Source organism: Plectropomus leopardus, chromosome 15 (assembly GCF_026936395.1).
Source record: "Plectropomus leopardus strain MGB_pleo_1.0 chromosome 15, ASM2693639v1, whole genome shotgun sequence".
Classification (NCBI taxonomy): domain Eukaryota; kingdom Metazoa; phylum Chordata; class Actinopteri; order Perciformes; family Serranidae; genus Plectropomus; species Plectropomus leopardus.
This window is the reverse complement of record NC_142190.1, coordinates 14,990,398-15,011,909: the sequence shown is the minus strand read 5'-3', so window position 1 is coordinate 15,011,909 and position 21,512 is coordinate 14,990,398. Positions and strand designations below refer to the sequence as shown.

Genomic DNA, 21,512 nt, shown 5'->3' with positions numbered 1-21,512 from the left:
GTTTCCTTTTACAGTTTTCAATGGGAGATGATGGTTTTCCTGTGTTTGTATTCTTGATCATGTCCCTGATTGACACGGTGAAGATAAGCCTGTCAGTGAAATCTATTTAGCAGTAAGACATGAATAGTATCGTATGCAAACCTTACACCGTTTGCTGTTGTAATGAGCAGAGTTGCTGTCAGATTGACGGGTCAATGGTCATACCTTGTATATCTGTGGTTCTGTTTACTGGTGTCTGTTGTTGGCACCATCAGAGCTCTGGGTGACTTCCAGTTTTACCCTCCATCTTACCTCCAATCCCCCCTTCCTCTCTTCTCCCTCACAAATTCTTTGCTCAACCTTTCCTCTAACTTTGTTTGTCAGCGTCAGTGCCAAATATCTCAAAGTGCATGCGTGTCGTTTCACTCTCAAGGCCATGAAGATGAGTCGGCGGTCAGCTGATGCCAGTCAGAGGGCCTTGGCTTACAGTCGGATGGTGGACGGACTCAACGAGTTCAGGTTAGGCAGCAACACAAATTCACTCACTATTGCACAGTCATGCTTATTTTTTTTCCTTATTTCTCTCACAGCCAAACTGGCAAACATGATTAACATGGGTGCTTGTGTGTCAACATAGTTGACCTTTTTAGGGAGTGTTTATGCCAGCAGTATCACATCACTTACTTTATTACTTTATCATTTTATAACTAAAATTATCCTGCAACACAACACGAGGATTCAGCAATTTGGCATGAATTAAAGGAATATGTTTCAAATGGGACACAAACAGCCAAACACAGTCACTCACTTACTGCATGATTACTCACAAACTTTTGAGAAACTCAGTTCACCAAAACCAACTTCAAAGTGTCATTCAGTTTCTCTGTACTGTGGCCAAACACTCATCCTATCCTTGGGTGCATAAGGTATTCACATAATTGGAAAAAAATGCAACATTTAATATCTGTGTCCAAGAGATGGATGCTACATGTATCTTTGTTTTGCTGTTAGCAACACATGCAAACAGTATGGTTTGTAGGATGTTGTTTCCTTGTAGTGAATGAATGTTGACAGGCAATGCAGGAAAAGGTAGGTATGATAGAAGTAGAAAGAAGAGGTAAAGGATGTGCAAAATAATGCTGCGGCACTGGGGAAGGATGGAAACAAAATGGGCTTATGACACATGATGTCATAACTTCCAAATAGATTTTTCTTTTAACTTTTGTTTTTTTATGCTCTCTAAAGTGGGATTTGTTTGCAACTTTTATAGAATTTCCTCCAGTGAAACAGCTTTTTACATCACAGATTTCCCATTTTAAGTTCTTAAATAAAGTTCACCCATATCTAAAGTGCTCACCATGCATTTCATGCAAGGCCTAGTCCTCTAATGTTTGTGAAAGTAGGTCACCAAGTGACCATACCAATCCTGTGGTACTCATGTTATGACACTAACATTTGTGCAGCTTTAATGACGTGAAGTAATTTTTCACATGCCTTTCTTTCCAAGTAGAGTTTGTTAAGCCACTGGGTTACCAGGCACCATTAAGCCTTTCTTTTTATTTTATTACACTTTATAACATTGGCAGTAAGGTTTCTTTTTGCTTATAACATCAGATATTTATTAGCTGCTGTGGTAGGCAGACAAAAGAAGCATCTCATCCATCAACATGGTTTATAAAAGAACATTTTTTCATGTAATATTTCTTATGTACTCAAGGCAATGGTCACAGTACTTTGAAAATTAATTGTCATAAATGCATCCTTAAATGCCTCTATGTTAGAATTCTTAGGTAAAACAATTTAATTAAATGCTATGGTAGTGGTATGGTAGTGGTAATAGTAGTGTCCAGGGTAAATTTATGAAATCCGAACAGAGGTGAGGCGAGGGATTCCGTCATTCTGCTCCAGTTACTGATGCAGTGTGCTGAGGTGTCACAGCAATCAATAATTAATGAATACTCGCTGTGGTTTCTGTGTGAGGATAACGTGATGCTAACAGTCTAGGCCCTCTCTCGCATGCTAGTGTGCTCCTTTTAAATGAATTGATTATTTGAAAGATGACATGTAAACTAAGCCCAGTAAGAGATGTTGAAATCTGTTGGGTTTAAGAAAGGAGGAACACGCTGTTATCTACACGTCATGAGCAAACCACAGGTGTTGCATTGTAAGTGAAGTGCATGCTGGGCGCCCTTGTGTTAGTGATCTGGTTGTGTTTGGGGAACTTGTAGAAGCTACCAGTTACTTCTCAGCTCTTCACCACAACTACCCTGTATAAAGACAGTGCTTTATTTAGTATTTTTAAAAACAGCAGTTCTGAGAATGATTTAATCTTTTATTTTTGATGACATCGAATATGAAATCATAAATTTAGGTTCTGAAAATGTGTTTATGTGTACGGGTGAGACGTGCTTGTCAGTACTGTATGACTGTTTGGTACTCATAAAACACGCAGACTTATTTTGAGTTAGTCTAAGTGTGTGTGCGCATGCCTGTCCCCACCACTACTTTCACTTGCCACACACACTCTGGCAGGCCGTGCCCCGTCTGAGGTCCCCTTATTGCTGCAGTCATATGCCTGTTGGCAGCCAGCCACAGCAACCCAAGCCTCCAGAGTGGCAACCCTATCTACCTCAGACACTGGCCACGAGCACCAGAATAGTAAATAATATGTGAGTGCCAGCAGGAGGAAAGCTTTTGCCCAGGACAAACAAAATATCTGTAAAATCTCACCTTCAGACAGCAGCTAAATATAAGCGTGACCACCTTTGCCATTAAGGGCTTTTGACTTCATGGAACATTACAGAAGGAAACTGGAAGAAATTCCTTCACTCGATGCTGATTCTGCTCTGACGTAGTTGGAGGGTGGGCATGCACACATACCCACGCATGCTGGCGAAGATAAGCCACGCACTTAGCGGAGGCATGTGTACATAAAAGTCACACCAGGCTATATTGGGGTTATGTTAGGGTTTGCAGTTAGAGAAAAAGCAGGAGCACTGAGAGGGGAAGGAACATGTAACACATGAGGGTTAGGAGTCTAATTCCCGTTTTAGCAGCCATACATGAGAAAGTGCACTTATCCTCCTCTGAAGCACCTTGGTTAAAGTATGCACGAAATGGCAGCTCACCTGTAACTGTGGGACTCTACAGACTAGTAATTGCTTCAGAGTTGATAATGCAATGTATTTTTAAGGCAGATTAAAGCATAAAATGGTTTGAATCAAAAGCAAAAACAACAAAACAAAAACAAAACAGTGACTGACAGTGACAGGCATTAAAATCGACTCTTATAATGCAGAAGTTTTCATTTTCTATTACACATCTGACTGAGATGAAATCAGAAATACTGACATTAATTTTGACTCAGAAAATTTATTGTTGTTTGTATGAAAGTGCTCATATATGAACTAATACTAAATATCCAATGGAACCAGAATATTTAAATGACCATAACTGCTTCCAGTAAGTACAAGGCTCTTTCGATTGGCACAGGGAAACACAACATGAGTCAGAAGCCATAAATGAGGTCAGAAATGTTTGAATTGCTTCCCCCCATAGTGAGGTAATTTAAATCTGGCTCCTCCGTCTGACACAACAGTTTAATTTCACATCACAGCCTCGCTCTTTAAAGTTCACCTGAACAGCTGCTGCAGAGAGATAAGATCTCCCACTCATCAAACACCAGCGTGGCCCTCCAGCCCACTGGGGAGGTGTCAGTCGGCAAACGTACACCAGACACAGCAGGGTCAAATGGGTCATGATAAGGCCACGGATAAGTCAACCCGTTTATAACATCGTAATGAATAAAGCATTATTAGGTCATTTGATGCTGCAGGCCAAATGACGGATCATCTCTGCTTCCCTGCTGACAACGAGATGTAAAGAGTGTCAGGGATGTGTTTTGGTGGGCTGAGTTACAAGTGACATCAAGTCAGTCCTAGTTTACCCTGCAATAGCCTCAACACTGTGTTAATTAAAGATTCATCACTGATTGAGGCCCTGTGTACATGTACACTGATATTTTTTAAGTATATTTTCCCCATCCCTTTAAAAAGAAAAAAAATCAGTCCACATGACCTTCATTTTACAAAATATCTCCATCCAGGCTAAAACACAAAAACGACTCCAAACACTCATCGGCGTTAGTGGTCTTCAGCAAACCTCCATCGTCACAAAGATAGTAAACCGTACAGGCTAACATTTCCTTTTTCAAACACCAACTGGAGATCTCATTGCTGATGATTCCCTTTAAATATAAAGATGAAGGAGCTCTCTCAAAAATGTGATTGATGCTTTAGACATACAAAAGTTTTCCCTCCATTTCTCAACATCAGTTCTACTCTGGAAACTGTCCCACCATCTGCTGCCATTTGGACGTGGCCGTATGGACCGTAGTTTCTGGCTAACTTTAAACAGTGTATGCTGAAGTGGACCAAATAACAGTGTGTGCAACAGATGCATCTGCTCATCTATAAAGTGGTACAGCAAGTTTAAGTGTGAAGTAGTCATTAGACCAAGTGGTGCCAACAAAACATAAACAAACCGCTAAGTTAGTCCATTGTTGTTGTTTCTGGCACATAATCATTACACAAAGCAACAATGGACATGTGCAAATTGAGGAAATGACATCATTGTTTCCTATGGCTTCCATTTACCATGTCCACACCTAATACACAGTGAGCAAATCTGCACCTTTAAAAAAAAAAAAACAACTCAGTTTTCGTGACCTAGAACTCTGTTTATGTGTGGATGAGAGGCCAAACATAGAAGAAAACATCCGTATTTAAAAATGTCTATATACAGGTAAACAGGGCCTAATTAACTCTTGTTAAGAATGTCATCAGTCCAGCTCCGATAATTCAAGCAAAAACTTAATACGAAAGTCATACTGGAGTCTATTGTAAGCTTTATTATGCAATGGGTGAATGATTTATTTCTTGGAAAGAAAGTAAGACAGTGCCAGTTCTGCCAGACAGAAATTAAACATTTAATCAAACTAAAGATGTATTTCTGTTAAATAACAAACAAAAAAAACTAAGGTGTATGGAGGACAGTCAGTAAAGCAATTTTCTCAGAATTTGCAGCCTCGCACACTACCACAGTAACTGAGGGCGGGTTTGGGGTTACAACATTTAACAGTTTACAGGTTGCAATAATTATAGTGCAACGAAGTTGAATTCATTTGTTCTTCTTTTTGCACTCGAACTTCTCCTTATTAACCCAGAAACAATTACTTCTCATGGTGTTCCTGATTTCTTTGAAAAAACTGCCTAAAATAGCTTGATTGCTGGAATACTGCAGAACTAGTGAAGGTCACATTCACTGTGTGACACCTGCGTTTTCTCTCAGCATGCAGCCTGTCCACATCTCCTCTGTCAGCAAGTTCTTTATAGGTCAAGAAGGTTGTGAGTTTACTGCAAAATTAACCTTGTTTACATACTTACCTCTCCTGCAGTTTCCTGTAAGACTTAATCAAGCACTAAGTTTTTTTTATTTCTTAACAGTGTGACCTACATAGTGTTGACAGATAACCTAGTGTGATAGCAGCTGGTTAAGTTTATGTATTTATTTTAAGTTAGCCTGGCTATATTATTGTATTATCTGTGTTTGCTGAAGATTGCAGTTATATGGATTCAATATATATATGCACAAAATAAAAGAAAGCATTTTTTAAATTTTCTGTACACTTTTGCATTTTCAAACCCAGAATCTAGCAGCTGCAGCCCATATTTTAGCTCTGACTAAAAACGCCTGATTCTCCACATTCCTCAGGCTGCAGAGATTCCCCTCTGCCCCTGTGTCAAAGCTTGGCCTTCAGCCGAGACATGCTCACCAACACACCCCACGTTCCATGGAAACTCCAGTCCTTCTCAATGGACAAATGCACCAACTGAGCCACATACAGATACACACACACACACACACACACACACACACACACACACACACACACACACACTGTACAGAGCAACAGACAGTGTTATGTGTGTTTCTGTGTGTGTGATTGTACGCAACTTTGTCAGACTGTTACAATTACACACACTCACACAACCAGGGTCTCCCATGGCCTCAGTGCAGACAGCAAAGCTCTGTGAACTGAGATCTCTTTTGTTTACCCCGAGAGACAATAACGTGTCTGTTCTCTCCCCCTGTCTGTTTTCTCTCTTTTTCCCCTCCTTCCCTTTCATTCGCTCTCTCCATGCCCTCTCCCTCTTTCATCCCTCCCTCGCCATACCTCATCTCCAGGATGACCATCTGCGACCTCTACACCATGCCCCGGGTGGCCGAGCCCGTCTGGTTGACTATGATGTCCGGAGCGTCTGAGAAGAACCAGCTCTGCGGTCACTTCATGAGGGAGCTCTCTCTGCTGATGGAGCAGACCTCCAAGAACCAGTTGAGTGCCCACACACACACCTAGTCTGCCATCAGTCACTGAAGTTCTAGATATGTTGCAGGAAAGGTTGTGTCCCAAACTGGGGATCAAGGGAACTGTATGAGAATGCATTTTTAAACACACATCTGTTATATAGCATAGTGTTTTTGAGCACTTGTATGGACACAACAAAGTCACCTATTGTGATAACCAAACTGTTCATCCCTATTGATCTGTCTGAGGTGAAAAGCACTTAAAAAGCAGAGAGGAATCCAGCAATTTCGTAAATGTAAAGAGGGAGAGACATGCACAGCAGCACTCAGACCTTAAGAAATGTTGCACATGCACAGTTTTTCACATCTTTTGTTTCCTTGTACTTCCTGGACAAGTGGATCAACAGGGAAACACATGCAGGTTCACACACACTGTTCATTCTATCTCACACATTAACACAGTCTGTGGTCTTTCTCTCCCTTTCTTACACCCACACACACAATCACACTGTGAATGTTTCACCCTCTTTGCATTTATTTGTCTGCCTCAGAGGGAGCTGTGAATGAGAAGATCCCTGCCAGTCTCTAATTGCGTATTGTTGCTGTTACAAAGCCACGTCAAACCACTGCTAATTGTATATATATGAATTGGTAGCAAGGCCTTTATTGAACATAGCACCCGCATTCAGTACATTTGATTTTAAGTAGCATTCAGTACACTGAAGTATTACATCAAGTTGATCTGGAAGAACAAGAATATTTGCCAACATTTGTAAAAGTTATGTGTTTCTCTAGTCTTGATTACAGATCGAATAAGTGAAAATCAAGTCATAAAGCATAAAAAAGGACAAAATTGAGGATAAAAACGGCATCAAACAGCATTAAAAAATATAAAACAATGATTAAATAAAATCTGTTCAAAAGGTTTAAAGGCCAAAATAACCTTTACGTTGCAGTCCCACTGTGCAGTAACAGAGTGTGGTTGGACAAAATATTAACATTTCTTGTGAAGCCGGGAGGCGTTTTCATATATTCCAGGTGATGAGAAATGCTTTGTAACATAGGTTAACATGTCACAGGAGTCTGTTTACTGATTGGCTGTTGGTATTCTATGGCCGCAGTCCACTCCTAAAAGTTAAACTATCCATAACTTTTAATTTGGCTACACTTTGCACGGAGCGGCTGCCATAGCTTTCCACAGCCGTTGCATGGCAGCTTTCAGGCAGCACATCACTGCTGGCTTTTGTGTTTTCAGAATCAGGATTTATACTACACTATGATCTAACTGTTGCATTTATTGAAAGTCAGTCGTATAGTCAATGGTGGACAGAAAATTACTATTGAATATTTTTGCTTGTTAAATGCCTTATATTAATGAGGATTATTACAGTAGCGTTCATTGTGTTTCAGACAGCAACAACAAATAGTTGAAAAGATAGAAAAACTGTGTATTTAACATAAGCAATATTTGAAGAGTCAAAAGAAGAGAGTGGATAGTAATTGGAAATGTATTACCATTATTAAACATCCTCGACACTACACGGTCCAGTGTGAATCTCTACAGACGTTTCACTTTCTTATGTTCTCTAAATCCTTACACCCACTCTAACTGCTCACCACAAATAGAAACGATATAGTGTTTCTTTGTCAGCATCCCTTCTCAGTAAAATTTCCACCAACACGGGTTAGGATGACTAACCCACAACTACTTCTATGTAATGTTGACTCTCAAATGAAGCATTGTGTCTCCCTGGCAACCATTTGTCCTACTGTATAACATTACGTCTTTTCTTAGGCATCCAGTCAGTATTCCCATGACTTATGGTTTTGATGACTGCTGCAGTCACAACTGTGCTCCAGCACATGATTGAACTTGACCACCATTACAGTGTTGAGTCATGAGACAGGAAGGGAAGTAGACACTTGTGGTCAGGACTGAGAAGTGAATCATGCTGATAGATTGGTGTGTGTGTGTGTGTGTGTGTGTGTGTGTGTGTGTGTGTGTGTGTGTGTGTGTGTGTGTGTGTGTGTGTGTGTGTGTGAGAGAGTGTGTGAGATTCATGTGTGTATCTGTATTCATGTGTGTATGTTTCAAACAATGGATGTGTGTATGTGGGGGCCAGTCCAGTGAGAAAACATCTGACCGAAGTTTTCCGTGTAGTGGGAGAAAATCTGAACTAACCGGGTGAGGTCAGGAGGGAAACTGAAAAACACTTTGATTTCATCTTGGAGGTAATTTTTTGGATTCCCTTCTGCTCTCTACTGACCATACCATATCTAATATTCCAGATTCCTTCCTGCGTTATTGACAGCCATCCTGACCAATCATCTGGCCTGGGTGCCCACCGTCATGCCTAATGGGCAGCCTCCAATCAAGATCTTCCTCGAGAAACACTCCTCCAAAAGCGTTGACATGCTGGCAAAAACACACCCCTACAACCCACTCTGGGCACAGCTTGGTGAGGCGCATGCACGCACATACACACACACACACACACACACACACACACACACACACACACACACACACCACAGAAACATAAAGCAAAACTTTATTTATATAGCACATTATTTCATTCCAGATAAAAATAAAAGCTCAAAGTAATAGTTAAGATGAAAAATAAACCAATAAGAGATAGAAAGACATGCGAGTCAGACCATTAAAAGCAGATAATTCATATGAATCAAAATGAATAAAATGTCTAAAAATATAATAAATCCACTAAACCAGTAAAAGTGAAAAAATCTAAGAACAGAATAAATTAAGATAAATGATCAATTTATTATTTAAAAAAAACAGAAAACTTTGCTTATTTCAAACAATACCAAATTGTAAAAAATACCAAACGTTTTTTTTTAGGTTTTTTTTTTATAAAAGCTCACAGCAACATATTGCATGTACTCTGACAGCATATGGATTGAACGATTAAATTTCCCATATTCGATTACATTCTTAATTAATTATCGATTTTATCATCCCTAATAATTAGATTATAAATGTCTGTAGTATTGATAGGCACATATAGGAAGTAATGGTATCCTCGAAACACACTTTCACCTCAAGTGACATGGGAAATGTATAGAAAGTGAGAACATGATGACACCTGGTGTTCATAGGGGAGAATTGCATACTGGGAAAAAATGTTAAGATGTTAGTCTTAAAAATACCACTTAGATACCTTTGCAAACAGAATTAGGAATGTTTGGCTGATAATTGATGAAAAACACCTTTATCAAGCAGTAAACGTGTAATTTGATGGGAAAAAAAAGGAAATTTAAACAAAGCACTAAACACTAAATATAAATTTTTTTATTTCCAAATTACAAATGATTAATTAGACCTCACCTGTTGAAGAAAAGTAATGAATTTAAAAAACAGTTTAGCAATACTAATGTTGTTTCTCTTCCGTCACTGTGTTTAGGAGACCTATACGGGTCCATTGGGTCACCGGTGAGGTTATCGAGGACTGTGGTGGTAGGCCGCAGACAGGAGCTTGTCCAGAGACTCCTCTATGTCCTCACCTACTTCATCCGCTGCTCCGAGCTGCTGGAGACCCACATGCTGGACAGCGCTGAGGATGAGGCCATTGTCATGCCAGGCTCCCTCATCACCACCTCCCTAAGAAAGGGAGAGGTGGAGGAGTCGGACTATGTCCTGGTTACAGTCCACAAACCCAGCGGGGACTACTTGTCCCAAGGGGCCCATAGCCAGCAGACTGATGCAGAGGACAGCAGCTACCCTTCAGACAACAGTCTCCAGAGCAGCACTTACACAGACACAGAGGTGGAGCATGGTGCTGGGGACACACCCAAGGAGGAAGATGAAGAGGAGGAGGATGAGGAGGAGGACAGCAGTGAGAGTCAAGGGTCCAGGAGCAGTGTGCTTCAGACGGGACACAGCCAGGGTAACAACCCTATTATCAGGACTACAGAGGCAGGTGAACCTCAGGAACTGCGTAGGGAGTCAAGCAGCCCACTGGCCACAGAGGCCAGACTGGAGACGGTGCTGCGTGTTGGCTCGGCTTCCCCCAGGGAGCAGGTCTGTGTGCTGGATACAGAGACCAAGGGAGACCTGAAACTTATTGTCCCATCCATACCCACAACCCTCACATCCAGTCCATCCCCAACTCCTGTCACAACAGAGGGTAAAAACTCTGGGGCAGAGGCTGGGATGGATGCAAGCACGGGGAACCAGCCCATCAGAGTGCTGGCTCCTCGGCCCTTGGGGATCCCTCTGGAGAAGAAGCCCCCAGATAAGAACCTGGCTGCTGCGGTGCCAGTACCAGTGACACCAGGAAACACTGTGACAGGGCCCATGGCCTTGACTCTAGTAGAAGACGAGGAGCCGGCAACAAAAGTCACTTTCCTCATCGGAGACTCCATGTCTCCTGAGTCAGACACAGAGAGCCGCAGGAGGAAGGTAGACGAGGAAATGAAAAAGCACAAGAAACACCAGCAGCTGTTGATGATGCAGCAGCAACACGGGCAACATTATCAACAGCAACCGCAACAGCTGCAGAGAGGAGCAGATTCAAAGACCAGCAACATTAGTGCATCAGAGGACCAAACCAAACAGACCAAGGTGGCTCCAGCCCTACAGCGGGTGTCCAGTAAAATGCCCCAGTGGAGCCAAAATTGTATGGATGATTTTGATGAGTATTTCAGCCTGGACAACCCTGTGGAGACTAGGACTATAGACGATGTGGCCAAACGACAGGAGGCCTGCTCCACAGACAGTATGCACAAAGACTTGCTAGACCCCTCGGGAGTCTCCCGGCCTGGTGACTTGAGGAGTCACAGCTTTCAGGGTGCAGTGCGGGGTCATGGTTTGGGTGTTTGTTTAGGTTCACGTAGTGGAGAGGTAGGGTCCAGCAGCAGGGGAGACACTTTGTTGGATGTCCAGAGGAGGTGTAGGTGTGGGTCTACAGATTCCTCTGATGCCTGCTGCTGCAGGGGCTGTTCTGCTGAGCAGGACAAAGGTCTTCTGTTGTCAATCCCCATCCCACAGGATGGAAGCGGCAACAGCAAAGAGGACCAAAAGCGTAAGGCGGGGCCCGTCAATGACTGGGAGATTCCGCGCAACGAGAGCTCAGACAGCGCGCTGGGGGACAGTGAGAGCGAGGAGACCGAGGACTGGCAGGAGGAAGTGCTGGTGCCCTTCCCAGGGTGAGTAGAGGACTTGCACATTCATTTACAGAAACATGTCCCTGATGACTTTCTTCTCCGGGTCACAAACAGAGGGCTGGTATGAGGGGCTTTGGTGGTAACCAGTGATCATACTAATGATCACTGGTTACAGTAATGGAGTGCTCCAGGGATGACGCTTTAACATGTTAAAGCTTTAGAGATTTTGAGTGGGGTATTTACTGATATATTTTAGTCTCTTAAACGTATGTTAACCACAGACCTTATTTAAGGCTTCTAACCAAAAATCCATTGACTGTGACATGAAGGAACCAGAGGTACTGAAATACTAATTAATTTCTGGGTTTTGGGACTTATTACTGGGGTTCTCCTATGGTGGCAGGGAGTAAGTGAGAATAACAATCTGTCTTCATCTTTTGAAACCAAAAATCAGCAAATGTCTCATCATGTCATGTGTTTGTTTTATAGGTCTAAATTGGTGGAGAACTACTCAAAACCAAGCATTGCCAATTTTGGCCGGTCGCTATTTGGAGGCTACTGCCCCACCTACGTGCCCGACTTTGTACTGCATGGGTTGCCCAGTGATGAGAAGCTACGGCAGAGCCTCATGGCTGAATTAACCCATGCTGTTCAGGTAACGAATGGCTCTGTCATGCACTATTTGTTTGGTGTTGCTGCCAACTTTTTTTTTCTTTTTGCGTTTGTTTCCTTTGTTTTCACAAATAATTGTTCTTGTCCTCTGCAGCATCCAGTGTTGGATGAGCCCATAGCGGAGGCCGTCTGCATTGTAGCAGACACAGACAAGTGGACAGTGCAGGTGGCCAGCAGTCAGCGACGAGCCACGGACGTCAACAAGCTGGGGAAGGAGGTTCTGGTATCCAGCCTGGTGTCCAGCTTATTGCAGTCCACTCACCAGCTCTACAAACTCAACCTCTCACCCAATTTTGTATGTTACACCTTTCACTCACTGATAACGTGTCAGTATACAGGTATCACCACTTTGATTCTTGTGCTTTGCTTACTGTGTTTCTGTCTCTCCTCTTTCCTCCGTAGTGTATAATGCACCTTGAGGACCGCCTGCAGGAAATCTACTTTAAGAGCAAGATGCTCGCCGAGTATTTGAAAGGCCAGACAAGAGTCCATGTGAGAGAATTGGGCATGGTCTTAGGGTAAGTAGTTTTGTTAATAGTGTTACATAAGAAAGTACCTTTATCTCAACTTAAAGGTGCTGTAAACCGTATATTAAAATTCTGATTATATTACTGAAATGTACCTTGTGGAGTTTTGACCTCTGGAAGCACCATGGAGCGTTTTTTTTTTTTTTTTTTTTAAATTATCAGATCTATGTTTAGTTTGTCTTTTGCGCACCCAGGAGGATGCAAATGCAAGCATATGTGGGTGACATGATAAAACAGTCCAGCCAATGGTCAACAGATGGCAGCAATGCCACAAGATGCATGGCAATGTGCCAAGAAAGGAAGAGAATCAAGCGAAGAAGAGTACTTGTACGCAAACATGGATGTTAACATTGCCTGATTCAAACCTTGAAGAAAAATCAGCTTTGAGACTACAGATACAGGAGTTTTAATATATAAAAATCAGTGTTATGTGTAAAATCTTATGCAGCACACAAAAAAGTTCACCCTTTTTACACATTGAATCGAACTTTATTTTGAACATTAAAAAATATTTTTCAAAACGATGCATTTGAAAACAAAACAAAAAAAAATGTTAACACACACATATTCCATCAAGGTTTTGGCTCAAAAATGGTGATGAAAATGTTGCTAATTATAATTCATAGATTTTTTTCTGTTATTCTACACTGTGCTGGTGCAGCTGTTATTGGGATGGTATCGTAGCAAAGCATAGCCCCCAAACTAGCTTTGAGGTTAACAATGTTAGCTCTGTCAGCACACATTATTGCCTTTGTTGGCACTATTTACAGAGTTAGCACTGTTTGCTGCTAGCAGCTGGCTCAGCCATTACCACGTTTAAACCTTTGAAGTTTGAGCAAATTGGTTTGAACCGTTTCAAAAACATGGATAAAAGACAATAAGCAACTTGGCAAGAAATGCCCCATAAAACTGCAAGCAATTGGTAGATTTAGAAAAATAATTTAAAAAGGTTTGGGATAAATGTGTAGAAAACTATAATCATAGCAGTGTTTTAAATTATTTTATGAAATTGTTATAATTGTAAGCAGTTTTTTCCAGATCTTTCTTTTTTTTTAACTTTAGTGTTTTGTTTGTTTTACAATTTTCAGGTAATTTACTTGTTATTTTGCTTAATTGCTCGCTAATTTTTGGGCAGTTCCTTTTGAAGTTGCACATTACGTTCTTAGAAATAAAATCAAGCCTATTTGCTCATGTTTAAAATGCTCAGGGAGGACACTTAGATCTTACCATATCCTGATCTTTCTTCTGGTATCGTAACAGAATCGAGTCCAGCGACCTCCCCCTGTTAGCCGCAGTGGCCAGCACTCACTCCCCCTATGTGGCCCAGATCCTGCTATGAGACTGTAATGGCACTGAGGTCCTAAGTTGTGAGCTGCCTCAGGATGCCAGTCAGATCCAGATGGTGCCGCTCGGGCCCTGAAAATCTCTGGCCGTCCATGCTTTGCAGCTGACCCCCCGACATGGTTTCCTGACCTGCGTGCCTGGGCTGAGTGGGACCTTTGCTCTGAGCCTGAGCAGCGCACGTCTTTTCGGACCACAGCTGGCGCCTCCGCTCACCACCACCACCGCTGCTGCTGAATGTGGTGCGATGCTGATTCTGCACCACAGGGGGGAACTAGAGACCACAGTCCCACAGATGGAGTGAGGTTTGCGGATGACTGAAGCATCCCTCACACGACCTTCTCCACTTGTTTGAATGTTTCTTTTTAAACAAGACTCTTTTATTTTTGGACACAAAAGCCAAAGACTTTTTTTTTTCCAGTTGAGAATGAAACTTTAAGGATATCTACAGTACAATAACAATGGATTTTGTTTCTTCTACTGCTTTTTTTCCCCCTGTACAATCTTAAACCCAGTCGTACGAAGTGACGGACTACACTTTTAAAGGAAACAGATGGACATTTTTAACATTACTTTGAGGTAAATATCACTGAGAAGATTATCAATCTCATGCCAATTATGTTATTTCGTTTATCTTCATGTATTTTGTTTACAAGCCAAATTTCCCTTAGATATCTCATTGACAAATTTTATTTACATGTTAAATTGCAATGCACGCCTGACTTAAAAGCCTGTTCTCTGGCCACGTGGAGAATCGATGCACACCGTGATTTTTGGTTCTACAAACTGGTTTTGCAATGGCTAAAAGTGGCTTTGACATTCTTATCATAGGTACAGCACTACCTCAGATCTTCAATGGGCTGTGGATGACGCACATTTACAGTCGCCCCATAGAAAACCCTGAGGTAAACTTTTTAAGATGTTTTAATCAGAGGAATGTCAGCTGCGTGCAGACTCTATGCTGTGTTCTTTGAAAAAAGGGAAGGTTGTTAAATTCCTTAAGATGATCGCTACACACGTCAGAATGTGATTAGGAGAGGAGAGGAGTCCCTTTCTACTGTGGAAAAGCTAAAACACGCATCATCTTCATATATTTTAAAACCAAAATGCTGAACTATTTTCACACTTTTATAGCTTCGCCACCTTTTTACGATGTTTACGGCTTCGATGTTTGCTGCAGTGAGAGGAGGAGAGGAACACGGGAGGCCTTACAGCGGATTCAAATATGTATCGGTTAACACTATTTTCAAACAAGTTTCTATGACGGTTATACTCACAAAAAAAAACAAACATGCGAAATACAAAACTACAGTAGCACACTTCTTTTCTTTTGTTTTCTGTTTGATTTTCCATGACGTCGACAAATGAATTTGGTTGTTATGCCATATAGCCAGGGTGCGATTTGCTGAACGTAAAAGGGAGGTTGAGTTGCTTTTACGCCTTCTGAGTATGGAGTCTCTCCTGGGCAGAAAGTGTAAGTTGCGTAGGGGCCAATGGGACATTATGTCATTGTTATTATTACTTTCCTGTCATCAGTTGTAGACATTTGAACTGAATATATATTTTCTTTGTTTGACTGCAGAAAAAATAGATTGACATGAGTAAAAAATAAAAGAAATCCCTACTAATATACAATATAGTAAAGAGTCAAAAGCAGGGAGGAACTGCTGATTTTCTAAATATATATGCCCATCCATACAGCACTTTACAATACTGTGCTTTAAGGCCAGAAATTTTATGATGATGGCAAAAGAATTGCGGGCAGATGGACAAAGTTTGATTTAGCCAGCAGCCAGCTCAATAAAAATGGTTTCTGGAAAGAAACATTCCCATATTTCTTTTAAAAAAATCCTCCTTAAAGATTGGAGTGTGTCTCAGGCTTGAACTTGTTGATGGTACACAGTAAATGCAAAGAATGGCTTGTATTGTTAGAAAAATCAGGAATAACTGTCAGTGTAACCCTGAGAACATTGTTTTCTTTCTATAAGCTCAAATCGCACCCTGTATATGACCCAAGTCTTAACGGAGATGTGGCATGAATGCATCACAGGCTTCTGGAGATCTCATTTTGCTGGTAAAATTGATATAGACATGCTTGTTACTGCATCGAAGAAGCTCCGCTGTATCAGCCTACATTTTGTACAACCCAGCCATTATGTTTAAAAGGTATGAATTTATATCCGCTTTTCCCTCTTTGTATATGAGTAAATTATTTAGTTGCCCACGGTATGTGTAATAGTTCATGTAAACTGTACATACTCTTGTTTATTTCCATTTATTTGTACAGAATGTCTTTTAAGAATTGTCTCCTCAGATTATTTTTTCCCAATTTTCTGGGAATGTTGTGCAATAAAGATGCCGATGTTAAGGATTTATGTGTCTCTGGGAATGTTTTCTGTGGCAGAATCAAAGGGAAAAGGGGGGGATCCTGGAAAAGTTAAAGATTGGATGTGTGAATATAAAATAATTTTCCCAAAAGTGAAAACCAGAGATCCAAGAGCTATAATTCACATCCAGGGATTTTAAAAACCCTTTGTAGTTCTGTTCTGACTAATGTAGCACACAGCAGCATTACCCAGAGTGACCGTGCACTAGATATGACCAGTGGTAGAAGAACTATTCAGGTCCTTTACTTAAGTAAAAGTACTAATACCACACTGTGAAAATACTTTGTTACAATAAAACTCCTGCATTGAAAATGGTGCTCAAGTAAAATCAAGTATAATCAGGAAAATTAACACTAGTATTAAGTAGTATTAAAAGTACCCAATGCAGAAAAATCTGTTTTAATAAAAAAAATTAATTATTAGAAAAAATATAGAAAAAAAAACACCCCCAAAGCTCAAATGTATTAAAAAAAGAAAAGAAAAAACAAACACACACCAAAACTCATAGTTATTAAAACAGAGGGGGGAAAATCCATAAACCTCAAAGTTATAAAGAAAAAAACCCCCAAAACATCCCAACACTCAAATGTATTTTTAAAAAACTGATTAATCGACCTGTTGTTGCCGATGTAGTTATATAATCAGTTTGGTAATTAATCTATACCAGAGCTTTATATTTTATAAACTCTTCTTGTGATATTTGTGCAAAATCTTAATTTGTGTGGTAACTTGAAACTAAAGCTGTCAGATAAATGTAGAGGAGTAAATATGGTATAATATAAACCTCTTAAATATAAACTAAAAGTATAAAGTAGCATTACAAGAAAATACTCAACTAAAGTACAAGTACCTCAAAGTCATACCTAAGTGTGGTACTTGACTAAACTAACATTCCACCAATGTTTATGACAGCATACTTTGGTTTGTACCTGCTTAGAAGACACTGCATTACAGCGGCGTCCCAAACACTGAGTGAAACCACAGGCCTGGCTCTGGTTCAATGGAGCAGCTCCAAGTTTGTGTGTCTTCACATCTCAGATCAGCAGCTGTGGTTTCTTCTCTGCGTCCCCACAAACACTGAATAAACTCCCCCGAGTTTGTATAAATGTCACGTGTAAACTGGTTTTAGGTTTGTGGTAAATCCCAATCTCCTTTTTTTTCTTCGTCTTTAAAATGATTTGTTTACAAATTTTATATGCAAAAAGTTTATTGCCGTAAAATCGCCTCATTTTTAGACAGACTGTAAAGTATCTATAACTCACTGCAAACTCTGCACAATAATGGCACTTTTGTTTGCATTAGTGGTGGTTTGAATTCTGCTGCTCACCATCTGGATCACACATTTTACCCACCTTTTTGGATTTACCACCCTTGAAACAGACTGTGGCTCCACCCCGCCCTCCTCACGGCACAGGAGCTAAAACGAAACGAGCACACATACGCACGGACACACCGCAGTTATGCAATAAAGGAAGGAGTGTCCTGGCTGAAAGCAAATACACTGGCAGCAAATATGAGTGTGTCTGTCAGTGAGAACATCGCTGTAATCCCTCTGTTTTCACGTGGATTGCTATTTTGGGAGGCGATCGGAAAACCATACGCGACTAAAACACTGGTGGTTAGATCAAGCGTGTAGTCTAAATTTAGACAAATGGGGAAAAGTGCGCTGAAATTGGATATTCGTTTGTAGTCTATGCTTTTCCAGTACATGTTTTACTGTATTTTCCAGCCAATTCAGATTATAAAAATGTTTTAAATGAGCTGTTGTTCTCAAAAGCATTTCAGTAGTCTGATTATTCCCGCATTTTAAGCAGTTTGTGGAGGCGATCTGACTTCAGGAGTGTCAGAAGTCAGAGGGAGGATCTGTGCGACGTTTAAGGACTCATTTAGGAGCTCGTGCACTCGAGCTCCAAAACTAGAAAACGGTGCTATTTAACCCTTTGAAACCTAGATTGACATCACTTCTCTAGTGCTGCATTCAGATGCATTCACACGTACTTAAACCTTTGTACCGTGAGCAAATTGGTTTGATTTCTTTAAAAAAATATATAAGAAAAAAGGCAACTGAAAATCACCTAAAAATAAAAATAATAGAGCTGGGGAAAAATCTCCAAAGAACTATACTTCTAAATATCATAATATGATACATATATCATATCATAACATATCATATCATAGCTGTTCTCATGTAATTTGTGCTAATTTATCTTTTTTTGTACTTTTCTTGTATTTATTTCTTGTTCATTTTAAGGTCATTTTTTCTTACGTTGCTCATTGCCTTCTCATGTTTTTGGGGAAAAAAAGCTCTGATTTCAAAGTGTTAATGCCATCAAAGCTAAACTAACCTACCATATAACTTTTGAAAAAAAGCTCATTATTTCTCTTGTGGAATAAAAAAAAAAAAATTATTGATGTGAAATAAATTGAACTCTTGATAATTTCGATACATGCAGGAATTTTGCTGAAACAGCCTCAACTGATAGATTAGTGTTACCATTAGCCTAAGATATTAATTTATTTCTGTAGCAACTGGTTCATAACTGCCATTAGTAAGTAAAGTCTCCTCTCCATGCCATTTTGCCACTTTTACAATACTTACAATTGCCAATTTATGCCACACAATGTTTTGTTCTTAAGCATGAAGAAAACCAGGAAATTAGTCTTAAATGCTTTAAATTGGGCTAAATGGCTAAATGCACAGGGCAAACTACAAACCATCTACACAGCATGAATGTAGTGTGAAAATCTAATATCCTTACATAATTCTAAATATTTATATAGGCTACAACCTGTGGACCATATCTACAGAACATCTCATGATGTTTTTGTTTTCTTTTCTTTCCTCTTGAATAATTATTTCCCCCTTTGATGATGTACCCCTCTAAATATGAAAACAAAAGAATAGATTAAGAAAACTCAAGTCGCATGCTTTTTTAAATCTCAAAATAATGACGCTTTTCCCCGGCAATATTTCCAAATCAGACACAGAGAGGGTTTACTGCTATGCAGTTTTGCAAATACAAGGAATAGAAACTTGGTCATTTGGTGCATAACAATAAACACAGTGTTAAATTCTAAAGACATTATATAAAATGAGAAAATGTTGGGAAAAAAGAATTTGTGACAATATATTTAGCCTATCTATCATTAAAGCATTTGTTTTGGAAGTGTGCAAATGATTGTCCAGGGGATGTAAAAGTACAAGTATAAGTAAGTAATGTGCATACTTTTGTATTGAAACATCATGATTCAATCTCGCACTATAAATTCAGCTCCACCTGAGCGGCGCATGTGACACTGCTGTCTAAATTGACTCATTTCCGACCGCATATGAACGCGGCATCACTCTCATGCAGGCAGATGTCGTCAACTGTGCACACTCAGATCTGCAGGAGGAGGGATCTAAATCTCAACTCCTGGATCTGACTGACGCCAGCTACCGAGGTGGATATTTCCTTTACCAAAGATGTACACAAGTCAAGACTACGGGTCCCACAGACTTAACTTTCTGTCACACTTTTCGTGTTTTTCGGACGCGCAGTAGTTAAAAGTGAAGTTTTTGTCGTCCCCGTCTCCCGGAGAAGAAGGAGCTCCTGGTCGGTAAACTCCATCCATGCTCGGCTCGGCTCGGCTCGGCGGGGACGAGATCCACACGGGGATGTGAGTTTGTTCGAGCTCGGGTCGGCTAACAGAGCAACCAGGAGAAGTGAAAGTGAGGATATATTTTAAAGAGGAAGTAAAAGGTGGATTTGAGCCGAAGTTATGAAAATGACCGGAGCCATGGAAACTTCTTTCAAACTGGCTTTGAAGAAACCGCCCTCGCTGCGGACAGCAGAGGTAAACAAAACTATCGTGTTTTTTTTTTTTCTAAATTAGCATCGCATTGCTAATGTTAGCCAAAATCAAACTGTTGCTTCAAGTTGCTGTAACTTCACACAGCTGTCAGCGGAGTTTGGCTGAAACGACTCCACGTTAGTTTTGTCTGTGATGTAAGTTTCTCATTAAGACTTCTTAATACAGTCGCATGCTAATTAGTACACACAGTACATTCAATTAACAGCAACGTTTAGCTAACAAGCTAGTTCTTGCTAGAGCAGATGCAGCAGCAGCAGTTAGGCTACTCTTTTTTTGATGCTTTGCTAAACTGCCTTTGTAATGCAAAAAACACACTAAAATGAAAAGTCATGTCAAGTTGAATGTAGGCTTTGCTTAACATGTGTCACATATTGTGTATATTCTTATTGTTCTTCTTACTCATGTATATATCTGTTCTACATTGAGCATCACCAACAGATTTTATATTTATGTTTTTTTCCCACACTAGTTCTGTACATTGCAGTGTAGCATAAGACGCATAGTTTAATATTTTTACATACATTGCACACTCAGCAACTTATACATATTATGTTTTTTTAAATATTTGCATACTAGTGCTTATTGTTTTTATTATCAGTGTATTTCTATTTTATATTTTTTATCTTTGCATTAGGGGTCGACAGATTATCGGCCTGGCCGATTATCGAGGCAGATATTTGGCATTTTGCCGATTAGCTGAATTGAATTGCATTTTATTTTAAAAATCGCTGATGAATTCAATTAATTAAAAACTGCAAAGAAAGTGTCCGCATGGGAGGAACTTTTACTTTGTAAACCCTCAAGGAGCTATTTTTATTTATTCATTTTTATTTAAATTTTCACTTGACTTTAAAAAAATGGCAGGAACTTGCTGTATGTGATGTTGAATGTTTCAGGTTTGATTTGTTAAAGGCATTCATACAAAGTTTGTTTCAGAGTTTGTAATATTTTTAATTCAAAATTTTGAAAGAAATACTTTCATTTTTATTGTAAATGCATATTGGTTCCAAATATTGGTTATCAGTCTCATTGACTACCAATAATTTCTATTGGTATTGACTCAGAAAAAAAACGATATCGGCCGACCCCTACTTTTCATGCTTTGTGCTTATACTTATTTCTGCTTACTATAATTCTCTATGCTTGGCATCAGAGCGACAGTAATGTACTACAATTTACCCCTGGGGATCAAAAAAGTGTGAAAATACCTTTGTAATTGGTGCTACATGACCAGAAAAAAAGAGAATAGTCTGTGACATTC

At 40.1% G+C, this 21,512-nt stretch overlaps 2 protein-coding genes across 4 annotated transcripts in view; both read left to right on the top strand.

Moving 5' to 3' along the window:
• The window catches only part of fnip1 (folliculin interacting protein 1), a 45,668-nt gene extending 29,288 nt beyond the window's left edge, over positions 1–16,380 (top strand). For all 3 annotated transcript variants that reach the window (XM_042500002.2, XM_042500001.2, XM_042500003.2), the window contains 8 exons: positions 413–498; positions 6,226–6,372; positions 8,635–8,804; positions 9,768–11,511; positions 11,959–12,124; positions 12,236–12,436; positions 12,544–12,659; positions 13,929–16,380. In XM_042500002.2, coding sequence (XP_042355936.1) covers positions 413–498; positions 6,226–6,372; positions 8,635–8,804; positions 9,768–11,511; positions 11,959–12,124; positions 12,236–12,436; positions 12,544–12,659; positions 13,929–14,007 — 2,709 coding nt within the window. In that variant the 3' untranslated portion in view covers positions 14,008–16,380. The remainder of the gene's footprint in view (positions 1–412; positions 499–6,225; positions 6,373–8,634; positions 8,805–9,767; positions 11,512–11,958; positions 12,125–12,235; positions 12,437–12,543; positions 12,660–13,928) is intronic.
• Positions 16,381–19,749: 3,369 nt separating this feature from the next.
• rapgef6 (Rap guanine nucleotide exchange factor (GEF) 6) overlaps positions 19,750–21,512 on the top strand; it is a 170,698-nt gene continuing 168,935 nt past the window's right edge. The window contains exon 1 of the mRNA XM_088088061.1: positions 19,750–20,233. Within this exon, the coding sequence (XP_087944187.1) occupies positions 20,159–20,233 (75 nt within the window). The 5' untranslated portion in view covers positions 19,750–20,158. The remainder of the gene's footprint in view (positions 20,234–21,512) is intronic.